Source organism: Rana temporaria, chromosome 9 (genome assembly GCF_905171775.1).
Source record: "Rana temporaria chromosome 9, aRanTem1.1, whole genome shotgun sequence".
NCBI lineage: Eukaryota > Metazoa > Chordata > Amphibia > Anura > Ranidae > Rana > Rana temporaria.
The window spans coordinates 64,025,113-64,049,146 of NC_053497.1; the positions used below are offsets into that span (position 1 = coordinate 64,025,113).

General features: G+C 40.7%; 1 protein-coding gene across 1 annotated transcript in view; it reads right to left on the reverse strand.

Moving 5' to 3' along the window:
* Window positions 1-23,298, reverse strand: part of LOC120913606 (sodium- and chloride-dependent neutral and basic amino acid transporter B(0+)-like) — a 45,809-nt gene extending 22,511 nt beyond the window's left edge. The window contains exons 1-6 of the mRNA XM_040323677.1: window positions 23,001-23,298; window positions 16,062-16,206; window positions 8,935-9,066; window positions 4,614-4,775; window positions 1,904-2,036; window positions 537-669 (exon numbers count right to left, since the gene is read on the reverse strand). Coding sequence (XP_040179611.1) covers window positions 537-669; window positions 1,904-2,036; window positions 4,614-4,775; window positions 8,935-9,066; window positions 16,062-16,206; window positions 23,001-23,054 — 759 coding nt within the window. The 5' untranslated portion in view covers window positions 23,055-23,298. The remainder of the gene's footprint in view (window positions 1-536; window positions 670-1,903; window positions 2,037-4,613; window positions 4,776-8,934; window positions 9,067-16,061; window positions 16,207-23,000) is intronic.
* Between the last annotated feature and the right edge of the window lie 736 nt (window positions 23,299-24,034).

The window sequence follows — 24,034 nt, forward strand, 5'->3', positions numbered from 1 at the left end:
TTGGAAATTCGAAGCGGGAACGACGGCCATACTTTAACATGGCTCGTGTAAAGTTAAGGCATGTAAAATCATGACTAACTTTGCGACGGGAAAAAATTACTAGCAACGACGTAACGAACGCGAAAACCGTTGTGAGTTCGCCGTAAATGCTCATTAGCATACCCGACGCAGGAAAACGACGCAAACTCCACCCAGCGGCGGCCGAAGTATTGCATCCTAAGATCCGAAGGTGTAAGTCAATTATGTGTCACTTTGTGTCGGTCTATTACTTAAAATCCCAATAAAATACATTTACGTTTTTGGTTGGAACAAAATTTGGAAAATTTCAAGGGGTGTGAATACTTTTTCAAAGCACTGTAGATAGATAGATAGATAGATAGATAGATAGATAGATAGTAGATAGATAGATAGATAGATAGATAGATAGATAGATAGATAGACAGACAGAGAGAACAATTTAGTTTTTAATGACACCAATAAACCACTAGGGAATTTATAATAAATGCTATGTATATGGGTATTATTTGTTTATGTACCTTCCCAGATGATTTAATTCCTTTGAAGAGTGCAGCTCCAACAATAATCCAGGCTAAAAGTAAACAAAGTGCCAAGTACCAAACTACTTCACCAGTTTCATGAAGCCCACTAGAGCGGCGGAGTGCCACCTTCCTGAAATACAAGGAAATATCCCACAAAATAAAGCTTTAAAGGGTAAGTCCACTCTTGTGGAAAAAAAGAATAGCAAATAAAAAATAATGATATAGCGTATACAATTGTGATTTAAGTCATATTGTAATTTAATCCTATTAAAATGATCTTTCCTTTTCAATCTGCAGCACTGCAATATAGTGAAGAAAACTCTACATGTTACGCACCCTTAAGCGCTTCTTCAGGAGCTTGCAGTGGTTCATAGTATACAAAACAATATACGCAGGCAAACCTGGAAGGATCATCCACCAATCAGCGGTTTCTCATGCCTTAAGCAATATAGAGCTGGAAAGGTCCTTATAACTTGTGGGGAACGGGGGTAATAACCATATCACCAACAGCCAAACTAGGGAACTTTGAACCAGGCACTAGTACAATACACATAGAAAGAGGAAGCCCAATATGGCTATTCCTATGTAAAGTCCACTTTAAGTGTAGGGGGGCAGTAGAGCTCCAACAGTGTTAAGGTTAGAGCCAGTAAATGCAAGAAGGACCCACTATCCGTATCTCTCCAGACACAGATTCACAAAATTTAATATGTCCTTTCCGACTACTGTCTTTAGGGATTATTAGACAATATAAGCAACACTGCTGAAATGTAAAGCTGGACCCAACTGTTTTGCCAAGTACAGTGGAAAGCAAAAAAAAAAAACACATGCCAATGGATTTCAAAAACAGAATGGGTTAGCTAATAAAAGAGTACAACATGCCTGATATGGACTAAGCCATCCGATAATGAATGAGTCACAGCTGACTTATTTTGTTCTGTAAACAACATTCTTTTTTTAAGGAATTGATGATGCTTACAAAGTAAAAAAGCTAGGGCGGCACCTGCTGAGGGCATAGAAGACTATTTGATATTTCATATTTAGCTGACCAAAATATATATTTTATTTACCAATTTGATTTTTGATCTTACCATAATAAAAAAATAAAGAACTTATAAAAAATATAAAAATATATTCTCTCCTCAATACAATTTGGAAAGTAGGGCAATTTTGACAGATTAGGAAATATCTTCATCAATTTTTATAGATCTCAACAACTATCTATGGCCACACTTCACCTAACCAACGGCCTACAATTGCAGAGCCAGGTTTTGATTGTACCCGGTCCTTGGCCTAAGGGTTGTAAATCCCTTAATACAACCCCCCTCCCCCTTACAAAGTTAAAGAACAATTCCAAGCAAACTCACTCCCAGTACTGTTTGCTGGGCAGATCCGATTCCTCCAAGACTGTACTGTTGGCCAAGCACATCATATTATTTTCTTTCACCCAAGTTAGATTTCTGGTCACTGTATTATTAGCTTGTGAAACATTGCATGATCCTAGAGGAAGACAAAATGTTTACCATCTGTATATAATCTAAGACATTTTTTATTACTACGGCAAGCCAGTGTATTATACAAGAATAATTTTAAACGTAATAGTAATACAATGTAGTATTTAAAAATAACAAGATCCTGCTAAAGCCCAAAAATAAAATATTTTAAAATGTGTGCAACTTCCAATCTAGAAAATAACCAGAAAAAATATATATAAAAACAATGAATGAAATATGCTTTTAAAGGGGTTGTAAAGGTTCGTTTTCATTTTCTAAATAGGTTCCTTTAAGCTAGTGCATTGTTGGTTCACTTACCTTTTCCTTCGATTTCCCTTCCCTTCTGAATTTCTCACTTCCTGTTTCTCCTCAGTAAACTTGCCACCATCATCCGAGCGGTGGTTAGTCAGCGAGAACAGCTTAAGCCTCATACACACGATCAGTCCATCCGATGAGAATGGTCTGAAGGACCGTTGTCATCGGTTAACCGATGAAGCTGACTGATGGTCCGTCGCGCCTACACACCATCGGTTAAAAAAACGATCGCGTCAGAACGCGGTAACGTAAAATACAACGACGTGCTGAAAAAAACGAAGTTCAATGCTTCCAAGCATGCGTCGACTTGATTCTGAGCATGCATGGATTTTTAACCGATGGTTGTGCCTACTAACAATCGGTTTTGACCTATCGGTTAGGAATCCATCAGTTAAATTTAAAGCAAGTTTGCTTTTTTTTAACCAACGGTTAAATAACCTATGGGGCCCACACACGATCGGTTTTGACCGATGAAAACGGCCCATCAGACCGTTGTCCCCTGGTTAACCTATCGTGTGTACGAAGCCTTACTGAACAGCTTGCTGAGTAGGAAAAGGAAGTGAGAAATTCAGACAAAAAAAACAAAGAATTTTTTTTTTAGACGGGAAATCTAAGGAAAAGGTAAGTGAACCAACAATGCACTAGCTTAAAGGAACCTATTTAGAAAATAAAAAACAACATTTTACAACCCCTTTAATGGTGAACCTGCACGCCACCTAGTTCTATCAATCTACTATACCTGGGGAATGTAAAGTGGAAAATTAGCATGGCATTCATGTGTGAAAGCAGTGGTTACTTTCAATACACAGGGCTTACTGGAAAATCCAGATATGAAGTAAGAGCCATATGACATTCCAATGATGTCATTGCTATTGAACTTCTCCTCTTTGGCAGCCCTTAACTATTGCATTAAAGATTTACTAATTACCACACATGAATTGTCCAGTGTAATTTAATAAATGTTTCAGATTTGTGGTGATGAAAAGCCATGCCCTTTTTTTTGCTACATCTAATTGAGACTTACCCCTTTTTTTTCCGAGTTGTTGTTAGGTTAAAATATCTGCTGGACATGACATGTATGGGGGGAATTTATTCACTGTCATTCCTACTGAACCAGGTAGAAAAACTTAGCATTGTTGTGCCCATTTGTGAGCTTTTAGTTGGACTTAAATTATAATAAAATTTAAAATTGAAAGGTGAGATAGATTAGATGGATTCCATTTATTCTTCTGAATGTTTCTTTTGAGGCCAGTGTTTCCAATGAGAAAATAATATTTGCTACAGGGCTGATTTTTAACATAACAACTCTGAAAATAGTGACCCTGGCTATCTTTTGTAATATTAGATAAACATACCGGTAGTTAGTAAGGTTGAAAAAAGACACAAGTCCATCTAGTTCAACCATAATAAAAAATATATATATATATCGTACAATCCCATAAACCCAATTCTATACCCATAAACAAACTGTAGAAACGAGAAGCAGGTGGTCGAAGAATCCCCTGATACCAGAACTTCCAGGAGTGTCAGACTTCTGGTCCCCCAGTGCTCTCTGTGGTTTGATCTACTGGCTTATATGTTACTACTGTAGTGACATAGGTGGAAAACACCACAGTATGTAGCGCGGCGGGGGGGGGGGGGGGGAAGGGGGGATCAATACACCTGATGTAGTATGTTAATATTCTTCAGTTGCCAATTTCTTTTCACTGCATCCAATTGGTGGCACATGCTGCAAATATCTAAGTTATTCTTTGCAGTTGCAGTTTTATTTTTTATTTTAGAGACAAAGTCACTGTCAGGATTTTCTGCATTTCTTTTTTTTACATTCACGCTGACTTATACAGAAAACAAAACGTTTGAACTCAGCGGAATAGGGTGAGATCGGATGAAATGAACATGCTGTCCATTTTCATCAGATCTCCCCATAGGAGACAGTGGCGCTGCACAAGCCCCTCCCCGCTCAGTGAGCAGAGAGCGACTTGTCATCCGCTGGCTCAGCGGAGATCAGCGGAGAGATCTCCCGCTGAGCTAGCGGGAGCTGGTGGAGTTCGCCTAGTGTGGAAGAGACCTAAGCCCCTAAAATGTTTTTTTTTTAATAAAAAACAAGTTGTAAATTCAATATTTTCTATGACTTAATAGACATTTCTATAATAAAAAAATAATGAAAAACAACAGTTTAAATTGCACAGCCCACACCTTAAAACAACCACAATTTCAAGATTATAAATAGAATATTTTTTTGTGTATAAGCAGTATTTTAAATCCATACCTCGTGTGGTCTTACTGCACATTTCATCTGCCCAGCTGAAGCAATCAGACCAAGGCAACACACTTTGAAAGGAGGCAAACAAATAATATAAGCTATAGGCAATGATAACATTGTAGTAAATGCAAACTAAAGTTGTGATGAGGACCATAGTGACACCAACACCTAGAATAAAGGAAACATACGTCTTATTAGAAAACAGACCAATATTACGCAGTTTACATAACACTCTTAAACTAGGACTACATTACCTAATTTATTAAAGATATTAAAACAATATGGTGAAATTTTAAATTTTGAAATTAATTTAGTCAAGTCAGAGATCTTAAATATTAATATAAGTGAGAAAGATAAACGGCTCTTACAGAACAAGTTTAACTTCCCCTGGCAGAAGGAATTAAAGTACTTAGGAATCAAATTAGCTAATTCAATGAAGAAAATAATATAAAATAAACTATATACTCCTACTAGATTAAATAAAAACTGAAAAAAAAAAAAAAAAAAAATGAATAGGCCAATATCATGGATAGGAGGCATTAACACTCTAAAGATGGTTCTCCTACCAAAGATGTATAGGTTCCAGATGTTACCTGTGGCATTGCCGCAACCCTACCTTAGAGTGTTAAAAACTATGATAATGAAATTTATTTTGAAAAACAAAAAATCTAGAATCTCATTTTTAGTACTAAGCAGGAAAAAAAAACATGGAGGGTTGGCAGTCCCCGATATTAAAAAATATTACAACGCGGTGGTGTTGTCACGAGTAGTTGAATGGGTTAAAGACAAGCAGGAAAAAAGATGGGTAAACATAGAAAATGCACTGTTTAATGCATGATTGGGAAGCATAATATGGAATCCTCCACAGTACAGAGCACTAGACTACAACACTCATGTATTGACACGGAATGCACTTAAAATATGGGACACGATTTAAAAAACAAATAAACAGGGATTATAATTCAACTTTTATAGCACTGAAAGAAAATGATTATTTTGCACCGGGGAAAAAGATAGTTGGAGGAAATTGGATAAAATTGGATAAAAAAGGATAAAGCACAGCTAAGAGCTATAATAAAAAGATATAATAAAAAAAAGGTAAAATCATATAACTTCAAGAGTTAAAGCACAAGGATGACTTAATGGTGTTAGATGAATGGCGGTATCTCCAGTTGTGCCATTTTGTTAAGAACCTACCTCAACTAATAAGATCAGGAGAAGAGCTTACTCCGTTGGAACGGCTATGTACAGCGCATAGTACAAAAAGTAGTACATCAAGGCTATATAAACTATTGTTAACTATGGACGAACTGGATATCCCGCCATATATAAAAAAATGGGAAAGGGAATTGGGGTTACAAAGGGACAAAATCACTATAGGAAAACATTTGAAACAAACTCATACTTCTGCCGTAGATATTAAAACAGCCGAAATGAACTATAAATGTCTAACAGGGTGGTATGCAGCCCCCGATAAAATTAGTAAGTTTCAACCGGGTAAATCGGAAGAATACTGGTGAGGTTGTAAGGCAGTAGGAACGATGGAACACCTGTGGTGGGAATGGCCTTAAATCAGAAAATACTGGGAGAAAATGTTATGTTTGATAAAGGAAATTACTAAAAAAATAAATATTAAAAGACCCATGGATAGTTTTATTCCATGAAGGGGAGGGAGCGGTAAAACAGTATAAAGAGTCACTGATCCCACACTTGATAAACGCAGCCAAAAGATTGATCCCCATAAAATGGCAAGAGGCAGAAAGTCCTTCAACCTGGGAATGGATGGATTCAGTAGAAGAAAAGTACAACATGGAAGGTTTAAAATATAGTATAGAGGAGAAAAATATAGGACTTAAAGATAAATGGGAATGCTGGAAAGAATAAAAAAAAACATGGAGCTATGTGGAGAACTTAAGAGCCTAGATCTATAACGGGGACAGAGTATAAAGAAAAACAATAACCATTGAAAGAACAAAGAGGTAGTGGAAGTGGGAGGGACTGGGGGGATGGAGGATAACCAGGTTCAATTCAGGGTATATATATTTTTTTTTTTTTGAAGTGGAATGCTGTAACCTGTATCTATTTTTGATAAAATAAAATAAAGAATACAAAAAAAAATGGGTGAGGAACAGCCAAACTCTGCTACTAAGGTGATGATGGGGAAGACAGTTTAACCACTCCCCCTGAGAGAACTGGGATTTGTGGGCCAGATTCACAAAAGAGATACGACGGCGTATCTCCTGATACGGCGTCGTATCTCTGTGATCCGCCCGTCCTAACTATGCGGCTGATTCATAGAATTAGTTACACATAGCTAGCCCTAAGATCCGACAGGTGTAATTGACTTACACTGTCGGATCTTAAGATGCAATTCTATGCCGGCCGCTAGGTGGCGAGGCCATTGCGGTCGGCGTAGAATATGCAAATGACTAGTTACGGCGATCCACGAACATCCGCGTTACCCGTCGCTCTAACTTTACGTAGTTTCCATCGAGATACAGCATAGCATCCCGGAGTGGGTAAAGTGCCCCTGGACAGACCCCTCTCACAGGCCTGGCAGCCAGAGCGTCACTTAGAACTTTTGGGGGAGGAACAGGTCTCTGCCACAGACCTGGCTCTATTTGGAATTTAGGATTTGTAAGAGACCTCTGCCACAGGCCTAGTACATCAAGAACATGAACAGCTGAGCGAATCCTCCCCGTTGATAATTGGCCTAAATCTCCCTCAGGTAGACTTCTTGTCCTTGAGTCACCGACTGACAGTTTGCAGCATACAACCTGTCAGTGTCCGGCCACTCAGATCCCCAATAGCTCGTCTAAGCCCTGTTAGATCACCTGCCTCCGGGTTCACCTCAGACCGACTCCCCATCGAACAGCACAACTCGCTTGGGATCTCCTTGATGAGGGATGGGGAACCCAGTAAGTCAATGGGGTCCCTTTGCAGCATCAGTTTCTCCGGGCAATGAGGGCCCAGAGCCAGGAACTCCACGTAGCATGTGCGGCCAGGCCTGGTAGGCCATATCCCTGGGGCCCGTGATGTGCACACACCCTAAATGTGGGTGCCACCCCTGGAACCAGGAACCCGCAAAGAACCCAGAGCAATGGCCTCCGCCACAGAAATACCCCTCCCCAGCATGCTCTGCGAGGGAAAACTCCTCTAATTGGCTGCTGGGAAGAAGCGGCTCCGCCTGGATCCCTCTGACGCCACCTGCCATCCAGAGATGGAACTACATCTCTGAAGCACAGAATGACCCACAGGACAGTCCAGAACTGGCAACAGCCAAATTTAACAAATCACTGTGGATGACAGCAAGTAACTCTCTCATCCCCCAACTAAATTTGATATAGCACCTGTACTAAAAAGTACACAGGCGCTACACACACATAGTCACTTAACAGGACTTTGGGGTTACCGACCTTGGCAGACAGGTAGAGTTTATCCTTTACTGATCTTACCTCACTAAATGCAATCTGATTGAGTAGTAGTAGTAATGGTAGTAGTCATTTAACAGAGAAGTGGTGTCAGGGCCATGCACTGTTTGAATTTCAGGCAATCCAACAGGAATCAGCCAAAATTTGAGCAGTGTATGACCAGCTTTAGTGTTCCCGTTGAAATATTTCCCCTCACCTTCTGCTCTTATGACAGCTCAAAATTTAGAATTTTATCTTCACTTATGCCTCGTACACACGGTTGGACTTTTGGCCATGCAAAAAGTCTGCTGTGAGTCCGTCGGAAGTCTGACGGAAAGATAGAGAACAGGTTCTCTATCTAAGGTTCATCGGACTTCCGACCAAAAAAGTCAGATGGAGGCTACACACGGCCGGACTTTCCGAGAAAAAAAACCCGTCTGACTTTTTTCTCGGAAAGTCTGACCGTGTGTACGAGGCATTACAGTCCTTTTGACAAACGTCACTAGGGCAAATTGAGGGGATAATTCTTCAAAGAGGATAGACAAACAGCAACAGAAACCTGACAAGGATCTAATTTTTCCTCCTATATAAAAAAGTTATGGCTTTAGATACCCTGATAAGCAATATCGACGGGCAAACTGCTGTAATCATAGAAATTGGCTAAATTATATACTGATATAATCAGATAAGTAAATTAAGTTTTGTGATTGGCTGAAACAAGTTAATAAACTTTGCAAGTTGCTTTTTACGTCTATGACTATGTCACAAATGATGCCTAGTATATACTGGCATCAAAACCTAGCCATTATTTTAATGTTATTAAAACAGATTCCCTTCTAAATGGAATGATTTACAACAGATAATTCAGTTATCATTTACTACAAAAAAACAAAAACTCAATACAAATGTTTGTGTACCTTGTAGAAGTGGTACAACACGCCACACTGATATAGGTCCCCGACTGGAAAACTGTCCCATCGAACATTCCAAGAAGAACAGAGGAAGTCCAGCAAATGCAAGCATAACTGTGTAAGGTATTAGGAAGGCTCCTGCAGATTTCAATTAAATAAGGCATTATTGGATATAAAAAAATTGCACTTGCAGGACACATAATATAATTGTTTTTTAGTTGTCTTGCCTGAAAAAATTAATGCAGCCACCACATCTACGGTGATATTTGGCAAGTTTCAATATATTATATTGTTCTTTTTAGTTTTAAATACACCTTAGTTCAAAATATAATTGATTGATTTGTGCATGGCCAGCATACAATCCCCTGCTTCTCTTTTGCTTCGCTCAGTGTGGAAGTGATGGGAAAGCAGGCATGGCACACACTGACCAATGCCTATATTGAGAGATAAGGGCAGAGAAGTGCAATATTGCCAGGGAAATAATGGTGCTGTGTTTACAAGTGTCAGAGGTGCTGCACAGCTACAGCAATACTATCTTTCTAAAGTTAAAACAAACTCAGTCATCTCTGTTAAGAAAATATTAGAAAATACAATAGTATTGCTAATGGAGATATGTTTTGCCTATAAATGTAATTTTGGCGAAGGAAATTAAGGGACGAGTACCACACAGTGTCATGTTGCCAGTAGATAGGGAAATGTCACACTGCCAAAGGGATGCTATGCTGTATAATATTTCAGAAGCAATCCCATTCTGCTATAGAGGTGCTATGCTGCCAAAGTGCAGAGGCTGGTCATGTTGCCAAAAAAGGAAAACATTTTCCAGCTTCTTGGACCACCCATTTACCCTTCTGTACTTTATATACTGTTAGGCACTGACTGGCAGGATTGTTGATGGTGTATACATGTCTCACCTCTATGTGGTGGGGTTGCTCAGGGTTTGCTTATAAGAAACCCTGATCTTTTTGAGTTTTGGTCTGGGTCCTGGAACACTGAGTCTTTGTGGAGCTTTGGATGGGTTAGAGTCTCCAGTCACATCTTACCTGAGAGCCATAACTCACTCATTAGTCTCAGATGTCTACAGGCCTTTTTATGTAAGCTGACCTATGTTCGGGTCTCTCGCTCTGTAACTGAGGGAGCCTGCTGCAAGGTGAAAAGGCTGAGTCCACTGAAGGGTACCAGAGCTGGGTGTTTGAACACTGAAGGGTACCAGAGCTGGGTGTTTGTTTTTGGGAACCCATGGGTCACCCTGTTAGTGAATAATGGACATGGGTTTTAAAAGTGGCTCAGACAAGCAGATGTTTTGTTTAACCACCCTGGTGGTATGATTATGTCAGCTTTTTGTGTCTCAAAGCGGTACATTGTTTTGCATAGAAATTTGGCGTTTTATATTGTAGGCCTGTAATTCTTAGTAATAACACACTTTAATCTGCCCAAACAAGAGTTTAGTAGACATCCTGGGTATAAAAAAGTTTGAAACACTAATCGTAAATTATAATATAATAAATAACTATAAATAATTATAAAAAAATATATAATAATAATAAAATGAATTTCCTCACGATTCACTATCGCTCAATTCTGCAAATGTTCTAATTTATTATCGCTGTTTTCTAGCTGATCTAAAACCACTTTTGACATAAAGATACACTTTTTGGTTGCCATGGACAATCTTAAGTTTCCAGGCAGAAAGAACAGTAAATATAATATAAACGTGCATGCAGGGCACTGTACAAAGCATTAGGGACAAAAGGGATGTGAAATGATTTGATACAGTAATGTAATCTGTAAGATCACAGTGTGTACTGTATGTGTTATGTTTTGTGTACTTTTTGAATGTGTCACATAGAGCATCAGGTGGAGGGCACAGCCTGCAGACACAGCGGGGGGACATTGCAGGATCCTGGTGACAAGGTAAGTAAACTGGACCAGGATTCTGCAATGCAATCCCGAGTGTGGCTCAGGGTTACCGCTAATGGTACTGAAGTTTAACCCCAAGCCACACTTTGGATTACCGCCAGGGAGGTTGAAGTGGCTGTAAACCCTCACATATACCCAGTGAAGTGAATAGCCTCAGATGATAAACAGAGATTAAACAAATCCTCCTACATAAGTTTTTTTTGTATATCTCCTGTCTTCCCCTTTCTACACCATTTGGAAAGTGCAGATTGCGTTAAAAACCTTTCTGTATCTTTTAGCAGCACATAAGGGTGGGTGAGGAGGGAGACTGGACTTACACTGTGTGAGAGATAATTAGAGAAAGGGAATCCCCCTCCAAATAGGCAGAGGAACGAAAGAACATGCAGAGCTGTATTCTGAATAGACAAGCTCTCTGCTTATCTAGCTCTAAGGGCACGTTCACATTGGTGTGGACGGGTATCTTTCAGTGGTGCTTTACCGTAGTTTTTGCATTGCTTTTCGGCCACTAGCGGGGCGCTTTTAACCCCCGCTAACGGCTGAAAAAGGGTTAAAAGTGACATTTTTGAGCATCCTGCCAGCGCACAGCTCCAGTGTGAAAGCACTCTGGCTTTCACACTGGAGTGAGAGGAGAGGCGATTTCCAGCACTATTTTTAGCGCTATATCACCTGTAAAGTGCCTCAGTGTGAAAGTAGCCTTAGTTCGCTCTTCAACACAAATTGTTTGCTTATTATGTTATCTCATGTGTCGGAAAAATTCTCATGCAGATAACAGAAGAATGCATGACCAGAGAGAAACGACACTTAGAGCTTTGGAGAGAGATACGTAAACACTACAGATGTATGTGCTTAACTCAAATTTCACAAAAAAGGGTTTACAAGCACTTTAAAGTGCAAGACAAACTTGCTCAGAGTGTTACTGAGTGTCCCTGTATTGTGCATGGTTTATTGCTGCCATTACCAGTTGAGTCTGTCCCCTTTCTATTACATATATGTATGTATTTCAAGGATTATTCTTTATTTACTCTTATGATTCATCAGGCAATCCCCCTTTGTCTTTAGTGATTGTTACTGAAGTTTAAGTAGATGCAAACCCCAACTGACATTTTGTTTAGTAAAGCATGGTGGGATTAATTTGAGAGCCAGAAATATAATGATGTTCTGAACAAGGACTGTCAGGTATTGATTTAATAATAAAAAAAAAAAACACTGTAAAAATGTATTTTCAAAAAGGCATTGAAATGTTAAATCCTATGGGATTTTAGTGATAATTTGTCTACACTTATGTCAATTTATTGTCTTTTCCATTTTCCTCTATAAAGTAAAAACATACGTAAAATCAATGTAATGCCGCGTACACACAACCGTTTTTCATGACGTGGAAAATTTCATTTTTTTTAATGTCATTAAAAACGATTGTGTGTGGGCTCCAGAGCATTTTTCGCAACGTGAAAAATGGGCATTAAAAATGTAAAACATGCTCTAAATTTTCGCGTTGTTTTTCACGTGAAAAATGATCGTGTGTAGGCTTTAACTACGGGAAAAAAACACGCATGCTCAGAAGCAAGTTATGAGACGGGAGCAATCATTCTGGTAAAACGAGCGTTTGTAATGGAGATAGCACATTCGTCACGCTGTAACAGACTGAAAAGCACTAAGACTGAAAAGCGCAAATCGTCTCTCACCAAACTTTTACTAACACGAAATCGGCAAAAGCAGCCCAAAGGGTGGCGCCATCTGAATGAAACTTCCCCTTTATAGTGCCGTCGTACGTGTTGTACGTCACCGCGCTTTGCTCCAGCATTTGTTTTCCTCGATCGTGTGTGTGCAAGGCAGGCTCGACAAGAATCACGTAGAGAAAAACTTTGTTTTTCTGGAACAAGAAAAACGGTTGTGTGTACGTGGCATTAGAAACGTTTTTCAGCACACAAAATGAGGAAAACTAATTTTGTACACACAACCGTTTTCCTTGACATAATCCATCAAGAAACTTGGTGGCAGAGCTTTTTTGCTTCCGTCGAGAAAACTGTTGTGGAACTCGACAAGAAAAAAAGAGAACAAGTTCTCTTTTTCCTCGTCGGGAGTCTCAATTTCCTTGTCGTGTTTCTCGTCGGGCTGGTTTACGACGAGAAACACGTTCGTGTGTATGCTTAGAAACATGCGCATGATCAGAATAAAGTATGAGACAGGAGCGCAACTTCGTTAAAAGTAGGGTTTTTAATAGAGATAGCACATTCGTCACGCTGTAACGGACTGAAAAGCGCAAATCGTCTCTCACCAAACTTTTACTTAACACGCACATGAGATTAGCAAAAGCAGCCCTAAGGGTGGCACCAGTGGAATCATACTTCCCCTTTATAGTGCCGTTGTACGTGTTGTACGTCACTGCGTTTGAGAACGAGGAGATTTGGTCTTGACCGTGTGTACGCAAAGAAAGCTTGTCAAGATTCTCGACAAGCCTGACAAGAAACTCGTTGAGGAAAACTACGTTTCTTTTATGACGAGTTCCTCAGTCGTGTGTATGAGGCCTCACACATAAAAAGCTGTATTTTATTTATAAATGAATGTTCACTTTGTGGAGTGAATAAGGTGAAAATATGTTCACTCCAGAGTGAACACATCTTAAAAAAAAATTCTAAGTGAACCTTCTCGTTTAGTATATTAGTCCTAAAGTGTGAATTCAGATTGAATTGTGATTGGTTGCTCTGGGCTATTACACTTTTTTTACTTCATTAGGACACAACTAGACCTATGGTTCATGAGTCCAGATTTTCACTTTCCTTACCACAATATCACATTGGATTACATGCCGTGAACAAAGTCTTGAAAATGCAAAAGACATTCTTTATGCTTTATGTTTAATGTTAGTTTATTACTCCATCACTTATCAGTATTGGATTGTGGTTTATGTTGTGCTAATAAAGGTCAGAGATCTCTTCTGTACGGTAAATGTAAAATATTTACCCATCTCACTTTCTCGTACATCAAGGTACTAAGTGTGTGCTGGATATATGGAAAATCACAGAGAACAGAATTTAGTCTCTACAAATCCACACTTATTGCCAGTATTGATTTATGCAATCCTCTGTCCAAGAGAAGAATGTGAGTCCTGTGTGAAACCTGAGCTTTGCTAGAAGTGGATCCTAGGCAGGATATTAAAACAGGATTAATGACGATTTTTGGCTTTTACAGGCAGTGGCATCAATTGTTCTTGGATTGATTAGTCTGTCAAAGTGTCCCAGAGTTTAATACGAACATAATGCTACATATATATTCTGTGTAATACACTATTGTGAAAGATTAAATAAACGTGTCTTGTCTTGTCACTGATTAACTGGTCATTGAATAAAAATACAATCAGCTGCTTACTGATCAGACTTTAAAAATGTAATCAGGACCTACCTAAATTCCCCAATTAATGCCATGAAACATCATGGGGGGTAACAGTGTGGCCCATTCAGGATCAGGTTATAGGTTACAGCTATCACGTCCATACGTCCATAATGGACATACAAAATAAATCTATATCACAAGTCCAGCAGTCTTTTATCACTTCTGAAATTGTAGAAGGCCCAAAACAACGTTTGTTTTCTGTATGTATGACTGTTATTCAGAACATGGAACATTATTATCTTTTAGATCACTTTAACAGTTCGCAACATGTGATTGATTTTGGTTGCATGTCTCCAGTTTGAAAATCTTCAGTTCTAATTTCAAAATGTGCATAGAGAAGTTATAAGTAGGGTTGTTCCAATACCGATACTAGTATCTGTATCGGTACTGATACCAAGCATTTCCCCGAGTCCTTGTACTCGGGGGAAATGCTCCGATGCTTCACCTGATACCTGGGATGATCAGTGCGGCGGGGGGAGTTACAAGCACCGATCTCCCTGTATAGATTTCAATAAAGCCTGACAGCTTCTCCCTGGACCATCCCCCCCTTTTCAGCTGTTTTAGTGAAATCTATACAGAGGTGATTGTAACTCCCCCCAAAGCCGCACTGATCACCGCTGATTGTCCCTGTATCCTCCTCCAGTTCCCCCATCCGTGCTGCTGTCCCCCTCTGTGCTCCATGTCCCACCTCTGTGCTGTTGCTCTTCCCCTCCACGCTAGGTGTCACCCTCTGTTCTTCTGCTCTCCCCCTCCGTGCATCTGTGTCCCCCTCCGTTCTTTTGCTGTCCCCCTCCGCGCTCAGTGTCACCCTCCGTTCTTCTGCTCTCCCCCTCTACGCCCCGTGTCCCCCTCCACTCTTCTGCTGTCCCCCTACGCGCTCCGTGTCTCCCCTCCGTGCTACTGCTCTCCTCCTCCGCGCTCGGTGTCACCCTCTATTCTTCTGCTCTCCCCCTCCGTGCTCCAGGTTCCCCTCTATTCTTCTGCTGTCCCCCTCCGCGGTCCGTGTCCCCCTCCATATCCTCCTCCGCCCCCTGTGTCAGGATGGAGAGCGGAGGAAGGAGCCGCTAAACCTGGATCCTACCTTTTCAGAATGAACAGAGTCAGTGAGAGGAGCCTCTGTCACCTGTCCATTCATTTTCCTGTCCATTCATTTTCAGTGTAGCTGAGGCTGCTGAGAAAGGGACTGGGGAATCTGTGTCCTTAGTCCCTTTCTCTGTCTCAAAGGGGAGATGTCAGAGGTCTGTTATGACCCCTGATATCTCACCAAACCCCCAAAAGTGCTAAAAAAAGAAAAGAAAAAAATTTGCAATAAATAATAATAATAAAAAAAATAATTGTAAAAAATAATAACAAATAAAATAAAAAACACCCCCCCCCCCCCCAAAAAAGAAGAAAGCATTGTAAAAAAAAAAAAACATAACAAAAAATAGTAAAACATTTAAATAGTAAACAAAAAAATATACCTACACATGTGCCTCTGTCTCATGACATAAAAAAAAGTATCGGTAATCAGTATCGGTGAGTACGTGAGTATCGGTACTTGTCTTAAAAAAGTGGTATCGGGACAACCCTAGTTATAAGGAAATCAAAAAGATAAAAAATAAAATAAACATCTTGCTGGGGAGTAGTCCCAAAGATCTGTTCTCTGGAAGCACACTTACTGGTAAGTAGTCATTTTGCGGTCATTATTGGATAGGAACAGATCTAATATGCCCATGCAAATAACATAAAGCTATTGGTGGTCTGGATGCAAATTAAAGTAGAGTTTATGTGACTACTGACAGTGTTTTCCTTTTATAACAGGCCAACTAAGTTTATGTTCTTACCTCCTCCATTCTTGTATGCAAGATATGGAAACCGCCACACATTCCCCAAACCCACAGCATATCCAATCATAGACAGTAAATAGTCTGATTTTCTTGACCAATTTCCCCTTTCCGTGTTTTCATCATTAGAATCCACATGGGTGTCCTAGAGAAAAAAAGAAAGTCAAAGTCATATAGAAGAGCTTAGTATAATACAGCAAGTTTAGGCTGCATGATTCTATGATTAACTCTTAACACATAGCATTGTTCAATTCGAAACACTGGAAAAGAATAAATAGTTATATTGTTAATAGAAGTAAAATTTATAGAACATATAGTAACGAATTCCGGAGAGGAAAAAATACATGCTCAGACTTTGCAATCACACAATTGCCCTCTGGGACACTGCACTAGAGGTGAATAAGGTAAGCACTGTCACATAGAAACTGTCCATGTAGGGCAGATAAGCAAGAGAAACTCAATTCATGATGCCTTAAACATGATTCTGGTGAAATATCCAAGTGGCGTTCAACATGGTAAATGAGGTTCAATACTGAGAAAACCAAAGTTATACACCTGACTCCAAAAAATACAATAATCATTAGGAGGGGTTTCCCATGAAGAATCAGTTTGAAAGGAAAATTCAATAAAAATGTAAATAAAATCTGTCCCAAATTAGCTGAGACCTGATTAGAAGAATTACTGACTTCAGTTAATTTACCTATAATTCAATAGTTTATAATACTAAATAATAATAATAAAAATAAACTATAATGATAGTTAATAATTTAATTATAATAGAAAATACGAAAAACAAAATTATCCGAATGTAATCGATTCGGTAAACTTGTAGTTTGAATAGTTTTTCATTCTTTCAGATTTTTGTTCTTTTGGGTTTTTGTTCTTTCTGACAATTAGTTTTGGTATGCATTTGTCAAAAGAGTCTTTTGTTCATTCGGATGCTTCCGAATGAACGAATATGCTGAATTTTGTCCCAAACTATCTTTTAACGAAACAAATTGCACATGTCTAATCTACACATGTCAATGCAGACTCAGCGCAACTGTTTTCAATGTGACCTGTTCACACTATAATGCTGTATTTAAGGGCGGTGAATAAACATACAGCATGCCTGCAACGCAACAGCATGACGCTACACTCTGCGTTGCACAGGCGAGAATGAAGTGCCATTTTGTAACACTTAAGCCCTGTACACACGATCGGTTTGTCTGATGAAAACAGACCAATGGACCATTTTCATCGGACAAACCGATCGTGTGTGGGCCCCATTGGTTTGTTTTCCATCGGTGAAAAAAACATAGAACATGTTTTAAAATCTTCCTATGGATAAAAAAACAATTGAAAAAAACAATCGTCTGTGTGGAAGTCCATCAGTCAAAAATCTACGCATGTTCAGAATCAAGTCGACGCATGCTCGGAAGCATTAAACTTAATTTTTCTCAGCACGTCGTAGTGTTTTACGTCACCGCGTTTGGACTAGGTTAAATTTTCGACCGATGGTGTGTAGGCAAGACTGATGAAAGTCAGCTTCATCGGATATCCGACAAAAAAATCCATCGGATTAGATTATTTTACAAATGTTTTATTGTCATAAACCGACAGTACAGGTTCACTACAGTGATATATAACATACAATGTACAGAGTAAATCCAGACTCAAAAGCCCACATCAACATACCGGAAGCAAGATCTTATGCTATACTAAGAGAGATGAGAGAGAGAAAATAAATAAAAAATCTGTAGAACAAGATGACCATCACCATCGGATTAGATTCAATCAGATATCTGATCGAGTGTAAAGGAGTTTAAAAGTTAAAAAAATAGAAAAATAGTAATGAGATGCACCGCCCCTCACTGCCCCTACACAACACATCCCAATGCATAAGCAATGCAGCCTGGTGTGACCGAGCCCAAAGCAAACACATCCCCTAATGTCAAACCTACTTGTCTTCTCTAGGTACCTAGAAAAGAAAGTGTAAGAGAAGAGGGTAAACAGTTCTATGATAAAACAATACACAAAGTAACACAAGACGTCCTTTGGTTAGTTAAGAAAGTAAACTCAAAACAAATAACAATGAATTGCCAGGGGTATGTTATTAAAGTTTATACAGTAAGGCTATTAAAGAATGTTTAAATGAGGAACATAGCTCTCAAGAGTTAAATATTAATGCAAAACTATACAAGGAACAGAAAGAATAACTCTTCTTAATAGATTGTGTGCTTTGAAAGACATTCCAGTCATTTGCTGTTGCAAGGAAAATCCATCAAGTGAACTTGAAGTAAGAGGATAAATGTTGATGTTGGTTTAATAGCAGATGTAAGCAGGGAGACTGTTACTGATGGATATTGGGGTTGATTCACCATAAGAGTAGAGCATGTTGAAGAGGAGCTCCAGTCTGGGCAAAAAAATAATAATATAAGGACACTTACCTGTCCAGGGAGATCACAATGTCGGCACCCCAAGCTGATTCGTCATTCTGCTCCAGGTGCAGGCACCAGCATCTTCACTAAGAGAAACAGGAAGTAAAGCCTTCAGGCTTTATTTCTAGCTTACTACTGCGCATGCACAAGTCATGCTGTGCTTTCTGAATAGTCCCACTGTCTTCTGGGACCTGTGTGAGTCCTAGAAGGCAGCAGGGGGAAGGAAGAGGGGCTGGAAATACTCAAATATCGCCATGGTGATCTTTCCCAGAAGTGGGAGCGGGTACCTGTCAAAACCAGGGTTGGTAAGTGCGAACAAATGGGTTGCACAGTGAATTTTAATGAGCTTAGTGAATAAGGTTAAGTGTATGCCTCATTCACACCAGTAGTTTTTTTTTTAATTAACCATGCAGGGCTGAATGAAAAAAAAAACTGACAGCTCAGGAGGAGCCACTGTACTAACTATGTAGCGTTAGTACAGTGATCTCCCCTGATGTTCTATTGTTTTCTGGTAGAGGGGCAGTCCTCCCCTGCCCCAAAAGAAAACTCCGCTCAATGCTCTCAGCCATTGACTGAGAGTTCTGATCGGGAGACGATTGGCAGACCTTTTTCGATCATACCCTTTGACAGAAGCCAGACGAATGGCTTTCAGAATGGACATTCGGCCTGTGTGTACTAGGCTTAAAGTGCTTACTTTAAATACTGGATTTCAATGCGCCGCTCGGCTTTCTCTTCTCTTCTGACAGCTAAAGCGGTAGGCGCAGAAAATCCCCCCCGCTGACATCACTCGGGAGAAGAGGAGGAGAGAAGAGAGAGCCGGCCAGTCACTTGATCACCAAGCGGCACATTAGAATCTGGTGTTTACAATAATTTTTTGGAATGAAACACAGAGACAGGGGGACACAGGTATAGGAAACCAAAAGGATTATACAGCACATTAACAGTTATTTCAGTGGAAGGAGGGGGGGCGGCCATGACACAGAGCTGACAGGCAGGGAGGGGGGAGAGCAGAGAGGAGGACAGAGGACAAAGCAGGGCTGCAGATGACAGAGGCATGTAAACTGACCACGGTGTTGGGGCTCAACCGCCATGATATACCGTGGGTAGCTTACAGAGAGGAGGGTATAGCAAGGCAGGATCAGCCAGGTATTTAAGGTGTTATGTTGACATGCTTTAAGGTAACAGGATCAATTTATTTTAATTTTTTTAGGTTAACAAACACTTTAAGGGTTGATTCACTTTGCAAAGAATACCCAACTATGTGGAAAAGGAAGAAAAATTAATAATTGAAGTCAGCAAAACTTCACCTCACTCACTAAGGACCCTTTCACATGGGATTTCCAGTCAGCTCCTCCTGCCAGTTTTTCAGGCAGACCTGACTGGAAGTTTCATGCAGGTCTACAGGCAGAGGGATGTAAACAGACTTGTATCTTCCAACCTCAGAGTATCCAGGTCCAGAACCCCCCCCAGAAAAAGGACTACTTCCTTTCCAGTTTTTCAAGACCTAAACATGACGGTTCAGAGGTAGCCTAATGTAAACAGATACATGTTCATTTACATCTGGTTGCCCTCAGTGCCATCACAGATCCACCACAGTCCACTTTCAGAATTCAGGCAACGGGTGAACTGGTATAAAGGCCACAAAGTGACATCCATCCCTGTCTGCTCTGATTCAGCAGAGTCCCTACTAATCAGTAGGGATGAGCCCGATGTTCACCCGTTTGCCAAATACTGAACATTATGGGATGTTCGCGGGAAATTTAAGCACCTGCAGAATGCCCCATAATGAACCGCGAGACCGCCAGGGGTCAAGTCCTGGGGAAAAAAGTGTGGGAACGCCCACCCAAGATCTACTCCCCCACCAAAAAAAAAAAAAATGATACGCTCATATGCATAATTACTAAAGCGCATGTTTTTTTTTACGCAAGTTCTTTCTAAATCCTGCGATAACTCGCGGCAGACCTCCGCAATGTCTCCTGGGAACAATGACAAAAGCTCCCAGGAGACATTGCGGCATTGAGAAAGTGCGGACACTACCCGATGAATCCATATTCAGGAAGCAGCCAGTAACATAAAAGATTACTAAGGTTCGCCTGCCCCTGACAGTGAGTCAAGCTGGGCATTGCCGCTCAGTAAAGGATTGGCTCGGGTGGCTCGGCTGCTCTAGTCCTGCAAAGGGAACTGCGTTTCTGCTGTAAAAAAAGTGCAGGAACTCCGTTCCCACGCGTTCCCGCAGGACTTGATCCCTGGAGACCGCCAATGCACTGCAAGATCACAGTACATTGATGGCTGCTGATTGGCCAAAGCATGCACCTGAACTGCATGCTTTTACCAATCACAGCATGCTAAGGGGGCTGAATCCATGGCCCACAATATGTTAGGCTGCTTACATATCGACTGTACCTAGTTTATGAATGAAAGAAGCAAAATTACATTTGTAGAGGTAAAAATTGTAATCAGCCAGAGCTACCTGATTACACTTTAGCAGGCACTTGGATGGTCTCAGCCGGCTCCGGATTAAGCCGAGCATTACAGCCTTATTTTTAACTGGCAACCTTTTACTTTTACTGGCAGGAGAAAATTACCTGTTTTTTACTGGCTGCCAGTAAAAATACTGATGGTTGGCAACACTGAAGCCTCGTACACACGCATGGTTTTCTCAGCCAGAAACAGCAAGAAAACTACTGGCAGAGCTTTCTTGCTGAGTAAACCGTGTGTGTGTACGAGGCTTTGAGGTTTCTCGTCGAGAAAACTGCCCAGAATCTAGACGAGAAAAATAGAGAACCTGCTCTCTATTTTTTCATCGTGATTCTCTGCAGTGTTTTCCTGCCGAGAAACCTGAGCTTGCGTGTACTTACCTGTCTCCATGGAAACCCGCGCATGCTCGAAATGACTTTGACGCATGCGCGGTAGCTTCAAAGGCAGAGGTAGGGTGAAGTAAGATGGCGGCGACGGCATCGAATGTGACGAGCGCTTGCTCGTCGTAGTCGATGACGACACTGCGTTCGTGCCATTCAAAAGAATGTGCCATTCAAAAAAAAAAACTGCCTCCCCTTTGCATCTATTACTCTCAGTGCCATCATGGGGCCCTCAATTTCAGGGCAGTGTGGGCTCAAGGACCAGCTGCTTTGGGGAAAGTGCAGGGGCCCCCCATGCAGCTGGGGCTCCTGGGCAGTGCCCTGGTGTGCCCTCTCATTAAGACAGCCCTGCATAGAATGCATTAAGGTGAAAAACCTTAAGGGGGGAAAACCCCTTTAAAGCAAATGTGTCATGGGAAAAAAATATTAAAAGCCAGCAGCTACAAAAACTGCAGCTGGTGACTTTTAATATTAGGACACTTACCTGTCCTGGAGTCCAGCGCCGATCGCAGCAGACGACGAGCGATCGCTCGTCTCTCTGCTGCTCCCCCCACCATCCACGCTGAGGGAACCAGGAAGTGAAGCGCTGCGGCTTCACTGCCCGGTTCCCTACGGCGCATGCGCGAGTCGCGCCGCGCCCGCCGATTGGCTCCCGCTGTGTGCTGGGAGCCGAGTGTTCCCAGCACACAACGGGGGGGGGGGGGTGACGGGATGTGACGGAATGCCCGTCTTTTGCCTGTGAATGCCGGGCCGGAAGTGGGTGCAAATACCTGTCTTTAGACAGGTATCTGCACCCCCCTCCCCCCTGAAAGGTGTCAAATGTGACACCGGAGGGGGGGAGGGTTCCGATCAGTGGGACTCCACTTTAGGGTGGAGAACCGCTTTAAGCTGATTAATATTTGAATATTGCTATTGATATATTAATATTGAATATTGAGTATTGCTATTATGCACACATCTTTAAAATATAGCAGTGTTTAGCATAATTGCAGTTATTCTAACAACCTTTTTATTAGTTAATAAAACAAAAAGTGAAATGACCCTTTACAATGATCTGTTATCAGCTTTCACAAACATTTATAAAAATTAGGATGGCTTTTAGATAGATTGCTGGATTTGGTTCAGTTGCTTTTTGCTATATATTTGCTATATATTTGCTATATATATATATATATATATATATATCAGGGGCGGACTGACCATTGAGTCACTCGGGCACTGCCCGAGGGCCCCATGCCACTAGGGGGCCCCATCAGGGTTGCCAGGCTCAATAAAACCAGGGACAGTATGTAAAAATCTGTGTTTTTTTTTACATCTGTCCCTGATATGTCCGAAACCGACATGCTTTTGATGTGAAAATTCCGAGATATTAGCTCCTGGCGTGGTGGCCATCTGTAAGCCTGGGGGGCCCCATAATCTTCTATTGCCCGGGGGCCCCATGAGTTGTCAGTCCGCCCCTGATATATATATATATATATATATATATATATATATATATATATGTGTGTATATATATATATAGGTTTTCAGAGCTTGATTTCCTTTTAGTTAGATCCTCATTACTTAAACATACTTGAATTCCTTTCTACAAGTTAACCATTGACCAAATCCATGGCATCTGCAAACATTTTAGTTACCTAATTGTTTCTGTTACTGCTCACCTTTTTTACGCTGGAAGAACTTTTGTTGAACGTTAGAACTTCTTTCATGCCCATTATCTTGTGTTAGATTCACTTCTATCAAATAAATCTCTCCGGTTTTGTAGACGCAAAGGTTCCCCTTCAGGTGTACAGTCAGGACCACACTGCTCAGGTACACTGTGAAATCTTTTCATTTACCGTGACTCCCAGGTAATGTTTTCTTTCTCCTAATAGGTGTGTGATTAGTATTGGCACCTCCTATGTTTGTCACTTTCTGGAATTCAGTCAATGAAAAACAGGACAGATCTCACACAAAGGCTTTGGCTATGCTATAACAATTGGATTAAGGAAAATGATCATGAGAAAAATATCTAGGCTGCCATCTCTGCTAGCTCCTTGGCTGTGTGAGCCTATGACATAGAACATGTGTAGAAATAAAGAATGCTGACTTCTTCTGACTTGTGACTTGGGAATACCGTGGCCAGAGATAGCCAGGCAACTAATAGTTTCAAAGGAGGCTTGAAATGGTAATCCCTGCATTTTGTTCCCCATTACAGTGTTTGAAAACCTCTGATATGAAATATGAACAAAGTACATCCTTTTATAGCGTTTGCTTGCCTCATTCTGAAACACTGGGCGTGATTTCTCTCTGCTGTCTACATGAGTCATTTTTGGTAGGTTTTCATTACCCCAAGAGAAAACAGGTAGCAGGGGTTGGAGCTCCAGCACACAGCCTGGGATTGATATTCTGCTTGGTTCTTGTGTGCTATGTGGAGGGTGGTCTGTCCCTTCTCTCCAATCAGCTCTCTGAGTTCTTCTCACTGAGCTGTACAATGGGTAAATTCTGCTGCCTGCCCCCTACTTTTTGCTTTTGAGCAAATTATTTTTATCTTTGTGTTTTATAAGGTTTTAAAAGGTTGTATAAGGTTGTACAGGACAGATGGCTTTCTTAAAGCGGAGGTTCACCCAGTTTTGAGAGGTGGTCTTAAATGAAAGACCACCCTCCACCCCTCATTTTTGGATATAAAAAAATAAAATAAAATTTCCGTCCTACC